This window comes from Synchiropus splendidus, chromosome 2, assembly GCF_027744825.2.
Source record: "Synchiropus splendidus isolate RoL2022-P1 chromosome 2, RoL_Sspl_1.0, whole genome shotgun sequence".
NCBI lineage: Eukaryota > Metazoa > Chordata > Actinopteri > Syngnathiformes > Callionymidae > Synchiropus > Synchiropus splendidus.
This window is the reverse complement of record NC_071335.1, coordinates 8333755-8358747: the sequence shown is the minus strand read 5'-3', so window position 1 is coordinate 8358747 and position 24993 is coordinate 8333755. Positions and strand designations below refer to the sequence as shown.

Below are 24993 nucleotides of genomic sequence, written 5' to 3'. Positions count from 1 at the left end.
TGTCAGGGCCTAAAGGGCAGAGTTCACGAGACTCTGAGTTCATTCATTCAGTCTTTCCTTCTCTGAGTCATCTATGGTGGACCTGGTGGGTCATATAAGAGACACAGTCATATAAGAGAACCACGACCACAAACCCAGAAACACAATTGAAAAATCAAAATGCAGTACCCCAAACAGAAACACATGGCCAAAAATGGAATCACAATCGCCACATCAAATTCACAATGATATGAACGAGACCCGGAAAAGGGTCGTGTGTTCAAAAGCCACACGCTTTTTTTTTGCTTTTTAGTGCGCCGCACTCTCTCTCGTTGGAGTTCTCAGTCTGCCTGACAACCAACTCGTCGTCACTGAAAGGGAGAGACGATGTGATTGAGCTGACAGCACCAAAACTCCTCAGCAGCACCTGACATATCACATCCCGCCGTCTGTGCTGGGAGGGACGCTTCAGTGCCACGTCCAGTTTGGAGTTATGATTCTGGATTTCAGGATGAGCGGGTGACAATCTCAGGCCATCCACTCACTTCTGTGTACCACACCGACAAACGTATTTTAATGTCAACGATACACTTTGACAAACCTCCTGTCTAGTCAGCTGCTCCTGCACAGCAGGACTGACGTTTTACATTTGGCAGACAAGAGAAATAATTCCATTTAGTGGGTGGTACCTCCGTGATAGCTGACAGTGGAGATGACCAATCACACTTCAAGACCAGCCATCCAAGCGCCTTTCGTCGCTGATGTCATCACCGTGCATCACATCGACGCCACCGTCGGGTTACAACCGGTCACCGCCGGGAGCTGTCCGCGAGCCTCCCACCTGCTGACCGTCATCGCTCACACACCCTGACGGGAACACGCTGACAGATGACTGTTGCGCGGCGTTAACGTCGGCATCCTCCAAACCTTTGACGGAACTCCCCATTCATCGAAAACGTAAGTGATTGAACACGTAATGTTGACATGTTGATGATGCTCACAATAAGGTGCGGTGCCAGTGTGGTTGTAGCAGTTGTGTTACTGGTAGCTTAACGCATTAGAGGTCTAAGTAAGCGTTCCTTGTGACTACTGTCTCTTGTAGCAAACCGAGCGTGCTGTCGTTCTTTTGACAGCAGGTAGCACTGGGTGGATCTCAGCATAGGAAACCGAATGAGACGTGTTTGTGCCTCATCATACGTTAATATGACCGCTAGTGTAAATTACTCGAGCACTTTCATTTAGAATGGACGGAGAAGAGAAATGTAACGAAGGGCATCCCAACACGTCCTTTCTGCGTTTTGACGTGTGAGTTCTCCTCCAAATTGCCACTTTGAGTGCGAACACACAAAGTGAGTTAGCGATGGTTTGGCGTAATCATCTGTGTCTACAGGGTTTCTGCTATAATGAAAGAAGTAGCAAATGAAAAAGTGTTAAATGACCTTTTGATTATTAGAATCTCTGCATCCTGTTTGTAGTTTGTGAGCGAAACGCTCGTTTTCAAAAAGCATTTTCAGAATGTTGATTTACGATATGTTTCATTCTTTCCTTTTTCTGTTTCAAATGGGAGGGAAAAATCCATTTTGAATGAAACGCTTTCTGTTTTGGATGTGAAAACAGTCAGATGAAAGAATGGATGACAGCAAGATCACTGAAGTTTCCTGCGCTAGTCGAGAGTGATACCGATCACATGGATTGACAATGAATTTGTCATCAAAATGATGAGACCTTCAGTGTACATGATGTGAAAAAATGAACTTTAAATCATTCAATCTTTTTACAGGGCTGTCAACCGTCACACAAATGAGGGTGGTCACAGGCTGTCATTGCACACCTTTTTCATGTGACAGATGTCACCAATGCGCACGCAGCACTGTGGCTCTGCATCCAATTGGGGACGGTTCATTTTTTTACAGAGCTCCACATGGCACTGAAGACCGTCACAATATGACTGCAGCTCGGCACTGTGTGAAGCCCAACACCACAGCTGAGTGTGCTGGAGTTTATGATCGTGGTTTTATTTGTACTTTTGACACAAGTGTCAACTCCACATGGTATTGTCTGCAAGAAGTGTCCAGCCAAGCTTAACTGAGTTGACAAAAGCTTGGCTAGTGTTATCATGTTTATGTGTTTAAACGCCACATTGCGGACTTTTCCAGAACATGTTAACAGCAAACACCTCATTGTTAGTCTGGTCCTCATTCAGAAGCACAAGATTGCTGACCTTCCACTAGGCCGGGTCCTTCATGCCTCCATTCTGACTATGTTACCTTCAATAACGTTTCTGTGGTGGGAGGGAATGGACGAATGTAGTGCAAAATAATGAGCTGATAAAGCTGATATCAACATCAATGTTAGAGCATTGATTACTGTATCAACAGTTCCAAGTGTTATGATAATATCACACTTGATATGAATTTGATTACAGGATTGAATGATGCATTTAGGTTTTCAACCAATGGTTTCAGATCAGGGCTTGACATCGTTTTCATCCAATCATTTCTTTTCTTTCAGTTGGATGATGACTGCAGCATGCATTCAGAAATATGCTGATCAGCCACTGATTCTCCTACTTTCAATGTTGTCCATGGTGTTGAAGAGTCAGTCGTCAATTAGCCACCGCTTAGTCCTGTTCAGGGTTGTGGGAGGTGCTGGCGCCTATCCAAGCTGTCATTGGGCGAGAGGCGGGAATGCACCCTGGACAGGTCGCCAGTCCATTGCATGGCACACACACACACACACACACACACACACACACACACACACACACACACACACACACACACACACACACACACACGAGAGTGCTAACCACGAGTATTTTCACCATTTCAGGGGTCGGTGAACGGAGCAAGGCGTTTTTTTTTTCCCTTTTTTTGTACTTGGGTTATCACATAGTAATAATGAAGAGTTTGTTTGAGCTAATTCAACATTTCTCTGAAACCTTGAGCCCAGGCTCTTTATGTCTTAACATTGGCCTCAGTCTTATGGGTTGCATTCTTTCGCTGGCGTTCCATTGGGATTTCTAGTTGGGACTAGAGCTGTGGAACTAGTAATGGCCTTCTAATCTAATTACCTCTTTTATTCAACAGTAGTCTTCCACTGTAGCATCAGTCTAATTTCTCAGCGCTGGCTGTTAAACTGCAGATTTTTATGGTTCCTGTCAGTGGAACTGGCTCAGCCAATCACAGTACAGATTAACTCAAGCTTGTCTTTAATCATCTTATCGTCTACTGTCTTAAATCTTCATGAACCGGAGGTTGTGCTTTGTTTGGTGTATCTTTTTCAATCTTTTTGTTTGGCATTCTAAACTTGTGGAAACAATATCTGTCACTCCAGCTTCATGCACCAACTAAAGACAACATGTAATTAGAATGCAGAATTGTAATGAACTTTTGTCACCAAATGAAACTCACTAGCAGCATCCTTGGATGAAAAAGTACCAGTACTTTCATAGTTCGACTGGTCTGGCATTGTTTACATCAGAAATAGCTTCATCGTTGACAATACAGAGTAGTCATTTCCCTGAGAGTTATGGCTAAAACTTTAATGTGTTAAAAAATAAAATATAAACTCCATATGCACCACATTATACAATGTGATGTCAATAACCATTATGCAGGTAGTAAATTGATTTTTTTTCATTATTCGAGTCCCTCCCCTACTGTTATGCATCTGAGACTGTGCTTAGAATCAAATGACAGGCAAAGAGAGTGTCATTTCCCAACTTAAAGCATTATGCAAGGAAATGATGCAATTATAAAGCAATATATGTGTTTGTGTGTGTCCTTAGAAGAATATGGCCAAAGTGAAGCAAGTGGGTTTGCTGGCAGCTGGATGTCAACCGTGGAACAAAGATGTGTGTGCAGCCAGTGGAGACCGCTTCGCCTACTGTGCTACTCTGGCCATTTATATCTACCAGGTGAACACAGCATTCTTATCTTCTTCCCATGGATGTGATGTGTTTTACTCACGAGGGAAGCATCACTTCGCTCCGTATTTGAGCTGCTCAGTGATGTTTACGTCTCATCTCATCTACAATTGACCTTTTCACTTTGTATATCGCGCATCTTTACTTTTTAATACTGACTATTTTCGTTTTATTTCATGTATTGTACTGTATATCTAAAATTGTAGCAGGGACATAAAGAATTACACTGTGCATTGTCCAGTGTATAGTGAGACAGTTGTTTGACACAAGCAGTACCATGGGACAGGAACGTAAATTTGATGGTTGTAAAATGTTTTGAAATGGACAAAAATACATTTGAATTCTATTTCTTGCAGTTGGACAAGCAGTATAATGAATTCAAGTTGCGGTCCATCATGTCGGAACACAAGAAGACCATCACCGCCATCAGCTGGTGCACAGACAACCCAGATCTGTTTGCCTCAGCTTCTGCAGACAACCTGTTGATTGTGTGGAATGTAGCAGAGCAGAAGGCTGTTGCCAGACTGGACAACACAAAAGGTGTGAGGATGCTGACCAGCCACATTGAGGAATCATTTGATGAGTGTTGTACGCCCACTCAGCCTCCATCTTGTTCGCAGGAGTCCCTGCGTCGGTCAGCTGGTGTTGGAACTCTGCTGACGGGGTAGCTTTTGTTTCCCAACGTGGTCCCCTCTATATTTGGGTCTATGGAGGAGCAGAACCTGCAGTCACAGTACATAAAGAGGCCCACTCCTTCCTCTCAGATATTTGCCTTTTCAGATGGCATCCTACCAAGAAGGCTAAGCTGGTATTTGGACACACAGATGGAAGTTTATCTATTTTTCAGCCAGGTAAGTCAGCCAATCATACAAAATACTTTTTCTGTAAAAATGATTCTTTTATTTTTTACACTGAATAATCATTATTTAATCTCATGGTGTTCGGTAACATAACACCAGACTATTAATATTCCAGACAATTCATATGGAAAATGTTGTATGAAGCAAAGAAATTACAATTGAATTCAGTGTCACTGACAAAAAGTTAAACAATGAGATTGTTGGCTGTACATTCATTTTTTTATTTTTTTTGGAGGGTGAAGGGATAAATAAATTTCTCACAGTTTATGTACTCACTCTTTTGCTGGTAAACAACAATACATTCACAATTTATTTTGCCTTTTGAAGTTAACATTTCTATTGGACAGTTGTATAAAACGTTTTAGTTTAAATAGTTTTAATTGGTAGTGATAATTTTCTGGGTGCCCTGCGTGCAGCTCAACTCGCGCATTGTTGGGCCGTCACATGTTGAGGTCTTCACTCAGCATGTTAAACTCTTCCAAAAGAAATGAAACGACTTACTAGGCTACTAGACTGGTTTGTCTTTGGTGTCTTGATATCGCCTGTTTCTTCAAGTTTCACAGTTCACCATACACATTGGCTGGCATTGAAATCAACGTCATCAGGTGGTTCCGATATAATAAGCTGGGATTTCACATTTCAATATTTTTTTGTCATTTTCCGTGAGGTCCTTTAGAGTCACTCCTTGGACTATAAGGTGTTCAGGGACGTTTGGTTTATTCACCACATTTCATTTTAGAGGATTGATTTATTTTTCATACTTGCGATTCCAAATGTGGCAAAATCCTATAGTGTCACGATTAGCCAGAGAAAGAAAATAGATATATATTGTTAACATACTTGGTGAATAAAGCTTCTTTCTAATCCTGATTCAGACATGGGGTGTAGAACATAAGGTCTCTTTATACGCATATGACCTACTTAAATGTTTGGCAATCCTTTCGGTCTAGATGTAAAGTTCTTTTAGTGTAATTTTGCAACAACTCTGGTACCAGTGTTACCAAGAACATTACGTCCATCCCAAATTGATTGTCGGTGGCTGCCAATGGGCCAACACTGAAGGAGCTGCATGAATTTCTGTGTGGTACTGGCTATACTGTATACGTGACAACAATCTCCTGTCTTCTTCATATGTCTGGGCCGTGGGCTACGGTGGTCAGATAGACCTCCTCTTACAAATAAAACCATCCAAGCCCGGCTTCATTTTGAACGTGGGAAGATGTGTTGAACTTTTTGGCCATACTGCAATTCCAAATGGTCCATTTGGTGCAAAAACACCATATCAACATCACCAAAAGAACACTATTTGTACAGTGATGCATGGTGGCGGCAGCGTCATGCTTTGGCAGCTGGGGCCTCTAATTTTAAGGACCAAAATGAGATGGTGTGTCATTGTGATGAAGTTTGCATGAACTTCATCATTTTCTTTTGTTTACAGGGTCTAAGAGTCAGAAGCATGTCCTCCGTCCAGAGTCACTAGAGGGCACAGATGAGGAGGACCCTGTCAGTGCTTTGGAATGGGACCTCCTGTCTACAGACTATTTGCTCGGTCAGACAACATCCCTGCGAGCTAATTAAAATTCGATCGTCATCTTCAAGCTATTTTGAATTGCTGTTTGACATTTATGCCACATGCTGACAGGTTCTGTCTTTCTCTTAGTGTCAAACCTTCATAATGGAATTCGCCTGGTAGACACTGAAGCCCTGGTGTGCATCACATCCTTCTGCTTCCCCTCAGCCGCTGCGTCAGTCCAGTGTCTGGCCTGGGTCCCGTCAGCCCCGGGCATGTTCATCACAGGAGGTAATGATCTTGTTAGAGCACAACCTATTTGTAATTTTTACAACTTCAGCGTTCGCATCCGGACTGGACTGGTACCCTGGCATTTTTGGCTTTGGCAGCCAAGTGCGGATGAAGAATAAACAAAGTATATTGAGCTCAATTTAAATTGATCTCAGTTGTAGCCTCCATGAACAAAATATTGCCACTGTGGAGGTTCAGGTCAGTAGAGACAGCCTGTACTCCCTTGTGTGTTTTAACCTATTTTTCAGCAGTCTTAGAAGGGAGAGACGGGGTTGTGTTGTTTCTACTCAAGGTTATTTAAGTTAAAAGACTCCCTGGGAGCAAATGTTAAAAATACAAAAATGACTAAATGAACCATATAAAGGTTAGACATGCATCCATCTTAAATATCAGTATCATTAAATGTCACATACAGCATTTTCTTCAGGCTGCATATATACAGTATGTGTGTGTCATTTATTTATTTTTTATTTTATTATACACAAGGCAAAGAATAAGGCATAATTAACATTAACAATTTGCATTTATTTAACATGGTGAAACCACCAGGAAGAACAGTTGGCCCCACACCGTTCCATCCCACTTCAAAAAATTTTGAATGCCACCTGTAGTATTGAAACATGTTTCATTCATAAACTCCGTGTCCGACTCCCAGCTACATATGCTCCTCCCAAGGTGATCTTTGAGTCGATGATGATTGATGCCTCTTCCTGAGTCAGACTCTCAAACTCACAACAGCAAATGTATCAATGTCTCTGTCTGCTTCTCGCAAGAGACGTCCATTTTTCTCACATTACTCAGCCCAGCACTTACGCTTTGCATCCTGCATTTTATCGAGATGATTTGAAACTTATGGCACCTGCATGGTCTCACCCAGGAGAAGCGAGGGTGGATCCCGGGACAATTGGATGAGCCTGCGAGTTTTCAATCAAAACGCCAACGTTCTTCAGACCGCTGTAACCAAATGTTGAATTGGACTGCATCAGCCCAAAATGTGTGACGGCCCACCAGACATTGACCGGTATGCAGGATACTTGGATAATACTTGCTGATTCAACTTGTGAACATATGGGGCTTAAAATAGCATTGTTTTTATCTTTTATCTTATGTTTAAAATTAGATCTTAAAACTTTTTAAACCTTTTTAAAACAAAACTAGACCCAAGTGTGCGTAGTGGCTGGACACAGCGAAAGCAGTCCCATATTACTATAATATTCAAAATAAAGAAAAGACTGACCAGGAGGTGGAACCAAGGGCACCCCCAAACAAAGAGGAATAAACACTGATGAAAACCTGATTTAGTCACAAACTGGCAATGAGAAGAGTATAGAAAACTCAGGATAATGCGCACTACAGTAGAAGAATAAATAACAATAACAAACTGTGGTGGTGAATGTAATGTGGTGGTGAAAACACACACAGAAGAACAGGAAAGGCATGCGACAGAAGAATTGACACGCAGCACATTGACACAAGCAGGAATCAAAGAAACAGGAGAGTGTGGCGTGTCACAGAACCCGGAAGTACTGGACCCAAATGCTTGTAGTGATTGGAGACAGGTAGACTCGGACAAGCAAGATGTCAGTTAAAGATATATATTCCCAATAATACTAAAAATAAAAGAAAGACGGACGAGAAGGAGGAACCAAAGAACCGAGACATGAAGGAGAAAAATCGAGAAACAAATAAACTGGAAGTCAGTTTAGTTCAGTAAATCTGCCTCATGGTGTTACACTGTTCTGATTTTTAAATTTTAACCTATTTTATTTTTTTTTTAATGTGTCTTGCAGACTCACAAGTTGGAGTGTTGAGGATATGGAACGTGTCACGCTCTACTCCTCTCGACAGTTTAAAAGTCAAGAAAACTGGATTTCATGCTCTACATGTTCTCAACACCTCCCCGAAAAAGAAAGGTTGATTTTAGATTTGAACCCAACTTATTTTATTTTATTTTATTATTGATCCCCAATCAACTAATGAAGTTGCTGACTCTGCAGCTTCAAGTTCTCCCAGTGGCAGCCAGTACACAAGTTCCACCAGTGAAGCAGTTCCGCCTCCTACGTTTTCAGAGAACCGCTCCTTCTCTTTGCCGCCGGGACACGCTGTGTGCTGCTTCATGGATGGAGGAGTGGGACTTTATGACATGGGCTCCAAGAAGTGGGACTTCCTACGAGATCTGGTATTTCCAGTCGTGGCTTCTCTTGAAACCTGCATTTCATATGTTCTGGCGTCCTTTTTTCACTGATTGTTTCCAGGGTCATGTCGAGACAATCTTTGACTGCAAGTTCAAACCTGATGACCCTAACTTGTTAGCCACAGCGAGTTTTGATGGAACCATTAAAATCTGGGACACCAACACACTTACAGCCGTGAACACATCTCCCGGCAATGAAGGCGTGGTTTACTCGCTATCATGGGCTCCAGGTATCTTTACACTTTCAGACACTGGCGTGGACACACACATTCCTTGTGAATTGGGAATCAGAAGTTAGGAGGTTAAACCTTTCACCATCTAATATTGGGTTATCACTGCAAGTCCTTATTATATATCTTCCTGTTACTGAAGTCTTGCCTTTGTATTTTGAAAAAAACGCTGGTGTCATAGATGAGAGACATGGCAGGTAAAGAGACAACAGTGTGGGAACACCAGAGTGCAAATGTCCAGGGAGACCATCCACCATGTAAAATGAGAATCAATACATTTCGATGAGTTGGTAAATGTTGAGATTTTTGGTATGGACAAGGACATTTAAATAATCCCAGACAGGATAGTTGCCAGTGTTGACCTTTAGGCAGAGATTCCCAAGACCCTCTGATAAAAAATGTGAAAAAGTTTAAAATTGGAAGTTAAATGAAGTGTGATAAGTTGCAGTCTGGAAAGTTAGATATAATCACGACACAAGATCATGAACAGGACCATTCATCCAGGCTAATGAGCAAAATATTATGTGAGGATGGTGAAAATAAGCTGGCTTTCTTACTTATTCTCTCCAGATCACCCTCTTCTTTGCGTCTATTGTACGATCGCTGTAGCGCTACATTCACTGTATATTGTATATTTTTAAGTTATATACATGTAGGGAAATAATACTGGGGAATAAAGAAACAAGTTAAAACCACATGAACAAAATTTTTCATTATTAATATTAAACTAACTCAACACTGTCGTTCAACAACACACGTACAACAGGGAGCCTTGGAGCTTTCAGTGTTTCTGACAGTTGCCACACAGACTCCCATCTGCATGATACACAGATACGTCTGAAAGTTTTTGTGTCTGTGGGTGTTCTGTAGGAGACCTGAATTGCATTGCCGGAGCCACATCTCGTAATGGAGCGTTCATCTGGGATGTCAGAAAAGGGAAGATCATAACCCGCTTTCATGAGGTCTTGTTACTGTTTCTGTTGATTTTTTTATTTGAAAGATTTAACTGAAAATGTGTATCTGGATCAGTATGTAGCACCGGCTTACAAATAGGAGCAACACCATGATGCTGACTTCATTATTATACTTAACATAGAAACAACAGGAACTGAATCTACCTCCCGATCTGATAGTGTGTTTTTTAATGTGCTCTTAGGCCTTTTGTTAAGATTCATGGGCCCGACTGTCATTTTATTTGAGTGAAATGACTTGCAAATAGAGATACATTATGTTTGTTACTGGTCTCTCTTCTGCAGCATGGTAAAAATGGAATCTTCTGTATATCATGGAGCCACAAAGACTCCAAACGAATTGCTACGTGTGGCGGAGATGGCTTCTGGTGAGCAATGTTGCGTTCAACTTCTCCTTTTTTTTGCAGAGCTAACAGACTACATTTGGTCTTTTTCTCAGTATTATCCGCACCATTGATGGCAAAATCTTGCAAAAGTACAGACATCCGGCTGCAGTTTTTGGTTGTGACTGGAGCCAGAACAACAAGTGAGACGCATCTTTATCACTTTATTACAATAGATTGCTAAACATTCTGCTCTGAATTTAAAGTAACAAGATGCTTTATCTTTGCCTTGCTTGATCAACTTTAATCACACATGGATGCGCAGGACCCCAAAGCAAAGTCTAAATTGATAGACGCGTTGAAGAAGACACTTTTCTTCTAGATCCATTTAAAAAATAACCAGGAATTGTTTCCTAGCAACACAAGGCAAAGAATAAGACATAATTCAATTTTTTCATCTCTGTATTTTGTTTCAGTTGATTGGGTTTTAGCGTTCACCTGCTGCTGTGAGTGGTTTAGTTTGCACTAGAGCTTATGCTGCAGACTGTAATTCCCACAAGACACAAGTGGTTTTACAGCAACTGATTTACTTGAAGCTTGTTCTCCGAGTCCACTGTGAAAACTGAACAGAAAATTCAATGTAAATGATGGAAAATACAACTCAAATGACTACATGCACTGCACGTGAAAGGATTGACACAAAATAATACATATCGAACAAATACCTCCGTTGGCTGCATGTAGCTTGAGGGAATTGTCCAAAATAAATCACCTATGTCTGGTCTGGTCAGTTAGACTCTCCTCATTAACATGAGACACAAAATGACAAACTAAATCAACCTACATTTTTAATATAAAATACTGGATATGAAAGATGAAAAAAACAGAATAAAAAGAGCAATGTAGAATAATGTGCAGTTACGCAGACAACCCCGATCGAGTGGCATTAACCTCCCCTCTTTATCTGAAACAAGATTTCTTTTGGAACAGGCTGAACCGTGTAATTTCTTTACGAAATATACCTTTCCATTTATCCTCATTAGAATGGTACATGTAAACCCAGCAGTTGACAGTCCTGTAAAAAGGTCTGAAAAGTGCACATGAAAAAAAAGATTGTGGAGCTAAAACCAACTTATTTGTGTGGTGAATTTAGTCCATGGTTGATTGCTCAGCGTGGAAGGATGGAGCAGAGCGGAGTGTAATGGATGGAATATATCTGAGGAAGTGTCTGTTTATCACCTGAAAGATGAAATGAGTACATGATGTGCTCAGTGGACATTGGACTTTAAGACTGTGATGTAATTATTCAAATCTTGACGGTAAAGTTAAACTTCCCTTAAACGTCTGCCCCCACAGAGACATGATCGCGACAGGTTGTGAGGATAAAAATGTTAGGGTGTACTACCTGGCAACAAGCTCTGAACAGCCCTTGAAGGTCTTCACGGGCCACCTGGCTAAGGTTTTTCATGTCCGCTGGTCTCCCCTCAGAGAGGGAATTCTGTGCTCGGGATCTGACGACGGGTGAGGAACGTCAATAGGTACTGATATAAAAATATTGAAATGTACTGTGGAACCCATAAGCAAGTCATCTGTGTGTTTGTGCAGGACTGTAAGAATCTGGGACTACACGCAAGATGCATGTATCAATGTGCTGAGTGGCCACACGGCTCCAGTCAGAGGCCTGATGTGGAACACAGAGGTTCCGTATCTTCTCATATCAGGTTACAAAGTCTTACTTCTACCTGCTGAAAGTCTATGTTCCATCAATATTGGCAACAATTTCAGCAACTACTGAACTGTTTTTAAACATCAGGAACTTGATGATTTTAAAATTTCTTTTGTCTGTCAAGGTTCTTGGGATTATACTATTAGAGTCTGGGACACAAGAGATGGCACATGCCTGGACATCGTGTTTGATCATGGAGCTGATGTTTATGGTAAGGATACATTTTTTTCTTCTTCTTTTTCTTTTTTCGTATTTGTTCAATTCATTGCATCAAATCAGACAACTAGAAAAGCACTCAAGAGAGTGCAGACCTCCACCAGAGGATATCCACAACAAGTGAAAATGAAACTAATTACAAATGATGCCATGTGACTACCAAAACCCAGGGTCAACCTGAAGTCCAGTGGTGGTCCTTGGCTGAATCACTCCTTGGGCGAACCTAGCTTGCTGGCACCTCCCACCCAATTGAATAAATTAAAATTGCCTTTTTTGAGTAAAAGCGTAAGTGTTGTGTTAATTTGCATTTTTTTTAATTATCCCAGCAAAACAGACCGTGCTCATAACAATAATGACCCAGCTCTGACCTCCGTCGTTGCGTCAGGGAGGATCGGATGACAGCTGTGGAGGAGTGATATTAAGTGTTGGGAAAGATTCTGATTTTCATTTTCCACTCCAACTGTCAGTGTCAGAGCATGACAGCTGCACCTGTGTAACGTGGCAACTGTCCCCCTAGAGCGATTTTTTTTTTTACGTTGCTCATGCTGAGCCCCCAGGCAGATGCTCGATTCATCCGTACCTAAAACTGCCACTGCTAAGGACACTTAGATCTTCATTCTAAGGCTCTCCCAATTGATATATTTTGGCTCACACCCATGCTTGCATGCCCAAGGACCAATGTACAAAATTCCTGGATCCCGACAGTGACCCAGATCACTCCCAAAATTGAATTCCTTTTTCCATGCATTTCCTGAAAATGTCATTCAAATCCATCCATAACTTTTCAAGTTATTTTACACAGACTGAGCATGCCATTACCAAACCATAACTTCCTTGGCAGAAGTGATAAGGCATTTTTCAACCAAGGCTCCAGCAGCATACAACCTTTTCTCCGTCTTTTTTCTGACTCTCTACTTTTACACTATAACAAACATTTTGATCTTTCCGTACTCACAGTCACGTGGCATTAGTTAAATGTTTCCAGAGGTGTTTCATGTTTCAAATTCCTAAACTTGGGAACAAAAATACCCTTCCTTTCAAATTGCTGCCAAAACTTGCAATATTCCTATTGTTACAAATGGTCATTGTATTTGTTTGAAAGTGATTAATCTAATGTAACATACAAAAAAGTAAAGCTTGTTGATTAAATATGATTCAGACTATGATGTGAACAACCTATAACGTTACTCTATGTTTCAAAGGCTTAACATGTCACCAGAGTCGACCATTCACCATGGCAAGCTGCAGCAGAGATAGCACAGTCAGACTCTGGTCGCTGACACCCCTCATCTCCCCTTTGCTGCTGAACATCCTCACCAACCAGCCTTGGGAGAAAATCATCGGAAACACTGGTGAACCATCAAATCTGACACCTCACTTCTCTACCACAATATTCTGTTTTAATATGTTGTCTCTGTAGACATTGCCATGGTGCCAGGCTCCCCTCCTCTACTCTGTGGAAAAGTGTCCAGAGACATCAAACAAGAGCTGGATAAACTCAGTTCGGATGTCACAGCCAAGAAGCTGCGCTGGTTCTCTGAGTGCTTTATGGTATTGAAGAATATCTATGAAAGGCTGATGAGACACAGAGATATGTAGTCAATCTGATATGTAGACTGACTTTAGCATTTTTACTATTTACATAACTTTTTGTAGTATTCTCTCTGTCTATATTATTTCCATGCCAATGGAAATAATATAGACAGAGAGATATGCACTTTTGTGCAGGGTGCCCCAAGTGATGCTGGTTTCAGATACGATCCAAATCCAAAATCCAATTACGTTTCTACACTAAAAAATGTCATCACACTCACATGTTGCTGGCTCTGTGGTGATTTTAATGGCCTCTGGTAAAGATGTTTCATTCTATATAGTTTCTCCATCACATTTCTCAAATGATGCTGAAGCCAACATCAAGGTGCCTCTGGGCTGGATACACATTATATTTGATATTATGCTAATGTGGTATTTATGGATGCCAAACTCTGTGGAGGTGTATTACTGCAAATAGAAACACTTGTGTGTGACTGTGTGTGTTGATTTTACAGCATCCAGGAGGAAGTAGTAACCTGTGGGACTTGGTGTCTGTCATTAACGGCCAGGAAGATTCACTACTGCCAAGCAGCTACAGCAGAGGAGTGATGCACAAGAAACACTTGCTCAAGTTTAAAACAGTGAGATTCCTCACCTCATCTGTCTGTTAAACACTTCATGCATGACCCTCCCATGAACTCATCACCTTATCGTGGTGGGGAGGTTCGTGTTTCTTTGTGACCTAAGAGCTAAGTTGTCCATCCTCTCGCCTGACAACTGGTGAGAAGACAGACTAAGAATGGTTCTGTTAGACATCAGCAAGACATCCTTAAAGAGTGAGTGGCAGGCAGTGCAGCCAGCTCAAAACCAATGCTACTTTGTGTAAATGTGCAAGTCAGGATTCAGAAACTGTACCGGATCAGCTGTCAGCAAGTAGTTGTCCTTTGCCTTCCCCTGTTTGCCTGCTAACAAGGTCTGACAGGACGCCAATGGAAATTGTGCTACTATTGGCCAAAGTCAATGACAGAATAAAGAGGAGGACGCAGACTGGGGACACAGAAGGAAAGAAGGAAGAACAGAATAGTTGATGTGAGTGTAGTAACGTTGAATGTGGGGACCAAGCGTGGAAAGTGTAGGGAGTTCATTAATATGATGTTGAGAAGAAAGGGAGGCATAATATGTGTACAGGAAACCAATGGAAAGGAAGTCAGGCTAGGGACATGCGAGACAGATTCAAGAACACAGTGACAGGAAGAGAAATAGTGAGACACGATCATGAGCTTGAAGCTTGACATAGAGAGGGTCATGATGAATGAAATCACTGCTTAGGTGGAGAAAGAGGCGTTCTGGAACAAACCAGAGATGATAGAACGCATTCCCCAGAGGGAGAGAGTAGTGACAGGAGCAGACTTCAGTGGCCATGCAGGTGAAGGAATCAGAGGAGATGAGGAAGTGTTGGACAGGTATGCAGTCAAGGACAGAAATCCTGAGCTACGATTGATGCAGATGGTGGTGGTGAACATGCATTACTGGAAGATAGGAACACAGAGCAACTACAAGAGTAGAGAAAGGAGTTGACTAAGATAGTTGACTGTAAGGTGGTGCCAAGTGAGTGTGACCAGGCTGTGATCTGCAAAATGAGCCAAGTGACTAAGATGTGGAGGGCTGTAAAGGCAGACTCCAAGATTACACAGTGTATGTTGGGGCAGAAGAAAAAGTGTGTCATCTGGGAAGAGGAAAGAGGAGAAGGAGACTTGGTGGTGGAGTCATTAGGCCCAGGATTGGGTCGGGAGAAAGAATGAAGCAAAAAACTGTGGGCTAAGCACCAGTGGCTTATCGTGAGACGAAGAGGATTGATACCACTCGGGAGGATCACTAGATAGGCTAAGGTGGAGGAAACACTGAAGGAAGAAGAACACTTCATGCATGAGTTTGCATCCCAGTCAAAAAACATTAAAGGCACTGGGAGAGATGGGCACACATTTCCAGTGTGCCTGAATGAAACTAGATCTGTCAATAAAAGAAGGAAGAAGCAAATGGGAAAGTGATATGCATTTCTGGAAATGACGGTAGTTCCAAGATGGTTAAGTGGAAACGTACCATACCCCAGAAGAGCCAATTTATGCTAGATAGTGCCTAATCAAGGGAAGATGATCAAGTGGAGGAATGACTCAGAGTGATCAGCATTTATAATGTTCACCTAAGCTCACGAACAGGACACAGGAAATCAAAATGGACTTAATTGAGAAACAACTAAAACTGGTAATCTGTCTGAGAAAGGAAAATACATTAAAAAATATGTATTTCTCTCACTGCTGCTTGTCGATCCCTGAAACCACAGTGCTGAGCTATTCTCTATTGGCCCCTCTAAGTAATTGCAAACAAGCTGACTGTCCAAAGAATCTTTTCTTGTCAGGTTTATTTTCAGAAGCCTGGCTGGGTTTTCCATGTTTTGATGTAAATAGATGTGACCGTTGGAAAGGTGGCTCATTGTTTCTGTTGTTCTAATGGCTGCTGTTGAATGAAAAGCCAGTCCAAACTGGACTGTTAACTGTGGTGATACCATAGTTTGTTCCACCATTTTTGCGGCTGGCGTTCTTCGGGGTTTGTCACTTGGTGTGTTTGGATGTTTGGACTTTCCACTCGTAATAGTAATATTTCCTACCAAACTTACGACGCTGATGTGGCAGGCACATGCTAACTTGACTGTATAAGTCTCACTTTTGAAAATGTTTTTTCTTTGTACTCTTAATACACATTGTTGTTTTGCAGTCTGAGGCTCAGGAGCTTACAATAGTTAAGATGTCTAAGTTTGGCGGCGGCATAGGAGCACCAAGTAAAGAGGAGCGTCTGAAAGAAGCGGCGGACATACACCTGAGACTGGGACAGATCCAGAGATACTGTGAATTGATGGTGGAGCTAGGACAGGTTTGTAAAAATGATTTTTGAAGGTTTACTATGTGTGGAATAAATATATATATATATATACTTCATGACAGTGGGTGTGAGATAGCATGCTTTCCTTCTTCTTCTTATTATTTATACACTGATTATATACACAATTTTCCAATGGCTGCACAAGAGTAGTTAGTGCAGTAGTAGAAGTAATGTCTTAACCCTTCTAGACTGATGATTAGAATGGATGGAATGGAGTCCAAACATTTTCACAAAATGATTCAAAATATTAGATTGGCTATAGAGCTGCATTTGGCAATCTTATTTAAGTGAAAATATGGTGGAATGTTTTTTTTGCTTAAGATGGGTAACATGTATGGATGGGTGGATGGATGGAGGGGTAACACATAGGAGCCACTCAGCACCAGTTCCTGTAAACATTGAGTGCTTGATGCAGTAGATAACTAAGTACTGACAAGTTAGAATGTTTTCCCTCTAATTCATTATCTCGGTGTTGAACTGTGACTATGATTTCAAAATAAAATCTCAAATGTTATGTTAAACATTGCTTTACGGAAATGGATGGGCCAATACAACCACATGCAACATGAATGACATGGTTTTAGTTCCAAAACCTACCAAATGCCACCCACATTTTGTTGATTCCACTGCAGCCATAAAATCTAAAGACACAAAGTTCTTCAGGAGAGTGCTGATCTACAAGGCACTACTTCTGTTTAAAGGTGGAAGAGATGTGTTGGTCATCTAACAAAGTCTTCAACATGTCTTTACCTGTCTTTCAGTGGGAGAAAGCGTTATCAGTGGCACCTGCAGTTTCCATGAAGTACTGGAGGAAGCTCATGCAGAGGTTACTACTGCTTCACAGAATATATATAATTCAGTAAGTATTTTTTTCTAAATGTTCTCATTTTGCAGACGAGCTGACCAGTTGATGGCAGAGGACAATGATGACGCCATACCGTACTGCATTGCTACTGGGGAGATAAATAAGCTTGTGTCATTCTTCACAGGCAAAGGACAACTACTGGAGGCGTTACTCATTGCTCAGGTATTAGAGAAATGGGACAGACTTATTGAGTCTCAAGAAACAAGTGAATCATTTATGGCTATATAAATTTAGGGGTGTTATTGAGGGCGGGACTTCGTACAAGAAACCCAAGAGAAATATTTTTTTACAGAATTAACAAAATCATTTTATTCACTCCAGGGAGCATGTGAAGGAAACATCCGCTTACCTTGCAGTTTCCCTGCCAACCACACCATCAATGATGAGGACAACAGACAACAATACCAGAGGTGCGTGTATAAAAATTATATTTAAACAGACATTCAAAGAAGACGAGGTTTTGCTTGTCTTTCTTAATTTAGGATACTTGATTATTTGTTTCTGCTGTATTCAGTCTGCTTCACCAGGTGAACAAAGAGCTGGCAGAGTGGTACTTTCAAGATGGCTGTTCGATTTTGGCAGCATGCTGTCACCTTGCAGTAGACAATATTCAGGTAACACATCCTATTTTTTTTTTGCGCTTTTACACTTTCTTATTATATAGTGTGCTGAGGTTACTGCATGGTTTAGTCAATAATTAAAATTTCCATGTTGTTATTAGTGTTGCTGTTTCTGAATGAATTAATATTTACTTCAATCCCCATCAGTACGTACAACAACACTGGTTCATCAACTGGATGTATTATTTATATATTCATCATTTGAATTTTTAAACAATTTGCCCATCTATGTTCTATTTCATGGTTTATTTATGTCAGTGGCCTTGGCTGAGGTTCCTAAAATGTGAGCTGATTTAATGTCATAGTGTGAAAATAAATATTTGAAAAACTTGTGGGTGTCTCCAGTTAGCTATGTCCAGTCTGATCCGGGGAAACGAGTTGGAGCTGGCTGCATGTGTTGGAACCATCCTTGGAGAACCAGTCAGTCAGATCACTGCTTACTGCACCCAGCTGCTGGCGAGGAAATACATGACTGCACCTACATGGTAGGCATCAGCACACCCTTTAAGGTTCTCAATTCTGAAATAAAATCTTTAATATCTTTCAGTGGCTGAAAAACCAAAGTGAAAGGTGATCTTGTTGTGTTGTGTTTGGATTTCTGGTCTTGTCTGACCCAAAATCTGAAATTAGCAGAGCCAACATACTACCTTTTTAATGGTTGTGTATCATGATCTGAATATCTATTGGACCGATCTGTTGCTAATGCTGTAATGTTAAAAATAAACCAAAAACACCTAACAATAACAAACATATTTGCTCTCTTCAACATTTTCCATCGAACAGTAACTGTTGATGAAGGGAATTTTTACATTTGGAGATGATGAAGAAGAGATGCATGTGGAGGCATCAGATAACCTGTTGTGAATATCTGTGTGATGTCGACTCAGGAATCTGTCTGCTGATCTGCTGGCCACGATTCCTCAAAACCACATTTTATTGGCTCAACTCTGCGCATTCTACTCTGGAAGTACAGCAGAAATCAACCAGTTCCATGAAAGGGTGAGTGACTGCGATCTACTCATACATTTGTTGTCACTCAGATGTTTGTTGCTTAGGGAGTTGTCTGTGCTTTTTGTCATCCAAGTGCGGCCTCCCTCCGCTTGAAGAGTGTCATGCTCTGGCAGACAAAGCCTTGTCTGGAGGAGATCTTATCACCGCACTTAAATTCTATCTTCTGAGCCCAGAACCAGAACAAGCTCTTCATATAGGACTGGACCATGTTAAAGGTACCAATACGCACACAAGAACTGTTTAAAATATTCAGATCTATCAGTTTGTGGCTGCAGGTGGAGGGAAAATATTGTCAAAATGTGAGGTCTCCTGTCATAGGGGTGTGAGTCAGACGTGAAGTATCTGGGTGGGAGTGGTTGGTGCCAATCTTAATTGCTCATCCCAAAGGATGGGATACTGGGATACTGGGATACTGGGATAGGTGAGGGCTGCTGATCCTTCACCATTCGTGGAAAACGGACCATCAGGTCAAAATACTCTCAAATGATGGCATGCTATCAATGAACGGGGAGAGCCTCACGCAAATCATGCGAGACAGATCAAAGGAATGAAACTTGCTTGCAGTTGAGAAGCTTCTGAAGAAGCAGTGAAAAGTGGATACTTAGAAATGAGACACACACTGTTGTCTCAATTCAATATTGGCCAATCAGAACAATCCTAAACTGCTTCTACAGTATGTTGAAAAGTGTGGTAGTAATTTAAATGATGTCTTCCTAATAAGTAAACTTTTTGTTTTAAACATCCCTCACACCAGAACAGATGAGCGGACCCAACTGGACTGTAGATGATGCTCTTCCCATCTTGGACCTGCTGAGCTACATCAGAACTGACCGACTGGTTATGGCCAAGATGACCAAGTAAGCGCAAAAGGGCGGAATATTGCTCATTAGTTTCTTTTTGTAAAGTGCTCCATCATCATTCTGTGACTATGTCTCAGGGTCGCTAGGACTGATCATGACTGATATGTGGCCCTACCTAATCACATCAGGATATGAAAGATTTAAAGGTCACACCAACATTAAGTGTGAACTGTTACTTTCTGTACATTATGTGGACGTTGGACATGCGGCGTCTTGACATCAAGATACGAACGAAACGCTGCCTTGTCATTTTGTAGAATCATGTCTTCCAGATGTGCGTGCACTCATATGCACTGTGGATCAGATCAGGAAGTCTACTTCACCTGCTGAAGTCGGCAAATGCACTGTCCATTTGTCCTAGTCTGACATGGAGCCCCGGTCTAGCGTGTAATGTCGTGAGTGCAGCATAAAACTGGTCCCGTCACACTATACTTTCTTTACACATTTCCATTAGATTGAAAAGATGGAACTAAAATCATTACATTGTTATGTTACTGTATTTAAAATCACCATGTGGTGAGTGGTCACATGGTGAGATATTGAGAAATGAGGAAAATCAAAAGATTGTTCCTGAATCATAATCGAACCGTGAGGTTAATGAAGTCCCTCTTCAAAACGTGAAATGTTTGTACGCCGCACTCCATCTGCATGGGAGACGACTACAGAGGAGAGGTCCACAAATTATTTTTGTGGTGTTTATGTGTCATAAAAGGCTTCAGACTTACACTTTTTAGGGTCTCATTTCTGAGTCCGCAGATTTCTATTCACGACCGAGATGTCACGTACCGAGAAAACAATGATACGACAGCTTCCTTCCCGGGGTCACACACTTGGGGTGACCATGCCCCCTTCTTGTCTCGGTCTCGAAATATCCAGATAGCTTGGCCTCATGTTGGACTTGGTACTTGCCAGTCTTGATAATGTCTTGGTCTCGATTGGTCTAGTCTTGGCTGCAACACTATTAACCCTAATAAAAATATTGCTTCTGCATAATGACTGTATCGAAGAAGTGTGCACCTCTTGTTAATAAGCCAAGCTGTCTGCTTATTAACTCCTTTGGCTGTGAACCTGGTAAAGGGAAACTTTGATTTGTCTGCAATTGCAAATTGCAAAGTTTTGTAGTTGATCGCATGTTTACATAATGGTGGAAAACACTTATTCGGTTGGTTGCCTTGCGCAAAAGAACAACTGAAAATCACACACACGTGCTCGCCCTGTTATCTTGTTCTCCCCGTATGGAAAACACTGATGCAGACTTAGCTTTTGTGTGCATGTGTGTAGAGCACGCAACGAGTTGCTGATCCTATGTGGTTACATCGGAGGACTTCTGGCCATCAGACGGCAGTACTTTGGTATTATCCCTGCACTTTATGAATATACCAGGTATGTGCACACACATTTACATGTAGGCATGTATAAATAGAAAGTCAGAGGAATTTGTACACTCACACACACACACACACACACAAGTTTGGTTTCCCATTGACATCCCAGCCTCTCACCATAAACTTAACCATCCATAACAAATGCCGAACCTTAACCAGGACTCAAAACTTACCTTAAACCAATTGTAATGTCCAAGTTATTTTGACCATGTTATCCTTAAATGAAGCTAAACCTCATGGGGACCAGCAAAAATATCCCTACAAAATGTCCCCACATGTAGGTGTGTTTCCAAGAATTGGTCCCCACAAGTTCAGCAAAACCAGGTACACACACACACTGACAAACCCGCATGCAAAATCAACCAGGTTAGTCCTTGTGGGGCATTAGGGCCCCACATGGAGGTGTCTTACCCAAAATTGGGCCCCAGATGGTTAGATTATTGTATAGTTGTACCAGCCACTGACAATCTAGTTTTTCAGTTTTTGTAATTACTGTCCTCATACCATTGAATAAGTCACCTGTTAATTGATGTGTGCGTTTTCCAGTCAGTTGTTGAAGAGGAGAGAAGCATGTGTTCCTCTGAAGATTGAGCAGTTGTCAGCGGAACTTGATGCTTGGAGATCCTGTATGCAAAGTAACCGCATGTAAGTCTTGCAGAACACACTCATACTTCATGATCTAGCAAGAATTTTAAGTGGGAACTCTGGCTACAATGACTCTTGTGTCATTCTTCTTCAAGTACACATTGATGGGAGGAAGCAGCAAGGACAAGTCTCAGGCTCCCCCTTGATCTCGATCTGCCCTCATCCTAATTTGTGTCCACAGGCCTCCAACAGAGAGTCAGAGGGAGGAGTTCACCTGCCTTGAGAGAAGAATACAGACAAGCAGCTCTGGTAAGAACCTTTTAAATGTGATGTTCCTGTCTAAATTACCGAAAATGCACAGCTAATGGCCTTTCTTTCTATAGCACTGTGCACCCTATAAAACTATGCAAACTAGATGTACATGAGTGTTTGTTGGCACTGATGAATATGCAAACACGTGCAAATGTACACTATCTACGTAGCCTGCACAGTCTGATTATCAAACAGTTTTCTCCCACTTTTTAGTTATTTTGATTCATTTTTTAGCATTTGTCCAGTGCAGCTACAATATGGTTGTGTTGTACACGCATGGAGTGCAGTGATTGCCTTGGTTCTCCTTCCAAAGAGTCTCATCCAGCTCTAGCAGTAGCTCCTTAATATAATCCCATCAACCTTTTTGATAACCTCTATCAGTTGCTTGTCAATGGGAGATGATGAGCATAGACGTAGGAACCGTGGAGGGTGGGTGGGACGTGTCTCCCCCTAATTTTGGAGCCAGGTGAGTTAGTACCACCCAAAAAATTTATTTTGAAAGCACAACACAGAACCATGCCACTGGCCCGTCCCCTTCCTTTCCGCTCTAAGAGTGTTTGGGACTTGGGAGATGATGTCTGCTACTATCTCCCATGTCTGCTGTGTTCACATTCATGTTTAGAATCTGTGTTCAGTGAAGTCATCTGAATCCTGGGCGGTTCACTTTATTCATGTCAATGAACTGCTAACTCCGTTAAGCTTTCCCAGGTAACGTCAGTGCTGACCAAAATGTTTTGTTGTCTTAAGTGAAATTAAGAGGTGTAGGCCCCATAGAAGTTTTATTGAAGACACGTGTAAAGCTGGAGTGGGAGAAGTCTGAGTGTCAGTTCCATGTTACGTTAGATGGCCTTTTTTAGTCCCATAGTGGGGAAATTCAACACGTAATAGCAGCCAATGACTACAAAGACACTGACACATATCAAAGACGTCTGTGGACAGTGATGGCATAGATATGATCATTATTGAACAAAGTAGAGACTGCATCTGTTAGCCTTGGGTATACATCTGCAACCTCTCACTACAAACTGCAACGTTTCCAGAAAAGATGAAGGTCACTAAGGTCATCCGCTTGCACAAAGAAGGTGACATACAAAACTACAGACCAGGATCACTATAACCTCAATTTTCCAAAATGCAAGAAAACCTTGTGTACAAAGACTACATACATTCCTAGAAAAAAACAAAAACAAAACAATCTACTGAATGATGTTTGGGCTCATATGCTAGAACATCTCTGAGACAAATGTACAGTGCAACAGTGAGAGGGAAAATGTGAAACTCAATGACCGAGGAAAAGACAAACCTAAACAACATGTTGTTTTTCAAGGAAATTGATACAAAAACTGCTAGATTACTGTAATCTCCAGATTAGACAAAGGACTGACTATAACTAACTAACTATTTACAAACTCACGAGCAGTGTTTGGAAAAATAGGGAAAGTGGGAATAAGGGGCAGGAATTATAACAACTGTTCTTCACTCTGCTCCTTTTCAAGCTATGTATAATGTACAAAGAAATATTGACAGAATTGCAAAGTAACAATGAAGCCATGTCCTATACCATACAAATGTCATATGATTTGTCATATAAGGCATTTTCAAATGAATGAAGAAATAAATAAACATTCTGTCCTTCATTCTTTTGAGACATAGCTTTGTGTTGTGTTTGTGTGCAGCTAGCACTTTTGTGAGTACACATTTTAGTACATTTGATGTATTCTTATTGAATTGTTAATCAGGTAGGTTAACAGTTTTTTTCCATGATAAATGTCTGTTGCTCTGGTTGAGTTTTAAATGTAAATAAATACCAGGGTTAGTCCAGAATGACATTTGGTTTTGTTAGATTTTCTTCTAAAAAATAATAAAAAAAGAATAATTTGTATTTGTTTGTGTCATTTTTTGCGTCAATTTTTCAGGTTGTTTGTGCCCACTGTATACCTTGACTTTTTGTAAAGTTCCTCCTCAAGTCTTGATTAATCAGGGCAGGACATATACGACTCACTAATAATCTGAACCATCACTCTGCCACAGTCATCAGTGGTGCTGATTATGTGACTGGATCCAACTTGCCGAGCCACTCGGACGCCCAGCTCTCCTGCTTCAGTGGACACAGAATACAGGTGAGTCTTTCTTCCCTCACCTTAACTGAGCGCTTACTCACATCCCTATCTACAGGGTCCTGTGTTCCTGCTGGAGGACGGTAAATCAGCCATCTCATTGAACGATGCCCTCATGTGGGCCAAGGTCAATCCCTTTTCTCCACTTGGGACAGGACTCAGAATTAATCCCTTCTAGGAGATGAGGTGAACTGCTGCAGAGGGGTCCTCATGGCCCTGGATGGCATCATGGCAGTGATTTAAAACCTCAAGTTGTGTGCAAGAATGTTGCTTAGCTTACATTTGAGTGACGTAACCTGGGTGAGACGTGACGGTAGGAGTGGTTCTGTCCAGATTCATGCATGTAGATACAGAGATGTTGCAACAGAATCCAATATGAAATAAAGTTTCATTCTCTACACCAAGTTGTGATTTTTCTCCACTGCATAGTCTGTAAAGTTGCTTGTACCTCAGTATTGTTATTAATACAGACAACTTTGCATAATGGTTGACATTCAAAACTATTTAATAATTTTGAAAACATTGATACATGAACATTAT

The 24993-nt window shown here is 41.3% G+C and overlaps 1 protein-coding gene across 6 annotated transcripts; it reads left to right on the top strand.

Annotated features, from left to right (window-relative positions):
- Window positions 1-773: 773 nt before the first annotated feature.
- Window positions 774-24819, top strand: LOC128754359 (WD repeat-containing protein 17-like). Of its 6 annotated transcripts, none has more exons than XM_053856912.1 (32): window positions 774-936; window positions 3773-3898; window positions 4264-4447; window positions 4528-4758; window positions 6206-6316; window positions 6428-6568; window positions 8359-8481; window positions 8566-8747; window positions 8824-8992; window positions 9863-9954; window positions 10249-10331; window positions 10403-10489; window positions 11643-11807; window positions 11892-12007; window positions 12137-12223; window positions 13431-13580; window positions 13649-13779; window positions 14277-14402; window positions 16534-16689; window positions 17460-17524; window positions 17593-17725; window positions 17885-17973; window positions 18078-18177; window positions 18529-18668; window positions 19071-19182; window positions 19268-19409; window positions 19949-20051; window positions 21336-21437; window positions 21986-22084; window positions 22266-22333; window positions 24368-24456; window positions 24512-24819. In XM_053856912.1, the coding sequence occupies exons 2-32, from the start codon at window positions 3776-3778 to the stop codon at window positions 24629-24631; spliced, it is 3819 nt and encodes a 1272-aa protein (XP_053712887.1). In that variant the 5' UTR covers window positions 774-936; window positions 3773-3775; the 3' UTR covers window positions 24632-24819. The 6 variants fall into 6 exon arrangements, 3 of the variants coding, with proteins under 3 accessions (XP_053712887.1, XP_053712889.1, XP_053712886.1); XM_053856914.1 differs by having other exon boundaries at window positions 3770-3898; window positions 11775-11807; XM_053856911.1 differs by having other exon boundaries at window positions 3770-3898.
- The last annotated feature ends 174 nt before the right edge of the window (window positions 24820-24993 follow it).

Coding starts and splice junctions, on each gene's coding strand:
- LOC128754359 (XM_053856912.1), top strand. CDS start 3,776: ATGGCCAAAGTGAAGCAAGTGGGTTTGCTGGCAGCTGGATGTCAACCG. Junction 4,448..4,527: donor CAGACTGGACAACACAAAAG/GTGTGAGGATGC, acceptor TCTTGTTCGCAG/GAGTCCCTGCGTCGGTCAGC. Junction 17,525..17,592: donor TGGAGGAAGCTCATGCAGAG/GTTACTACTGCT, acceptor CTCATTTTGCAG/ACGAGCTGACCAGTTGATGG.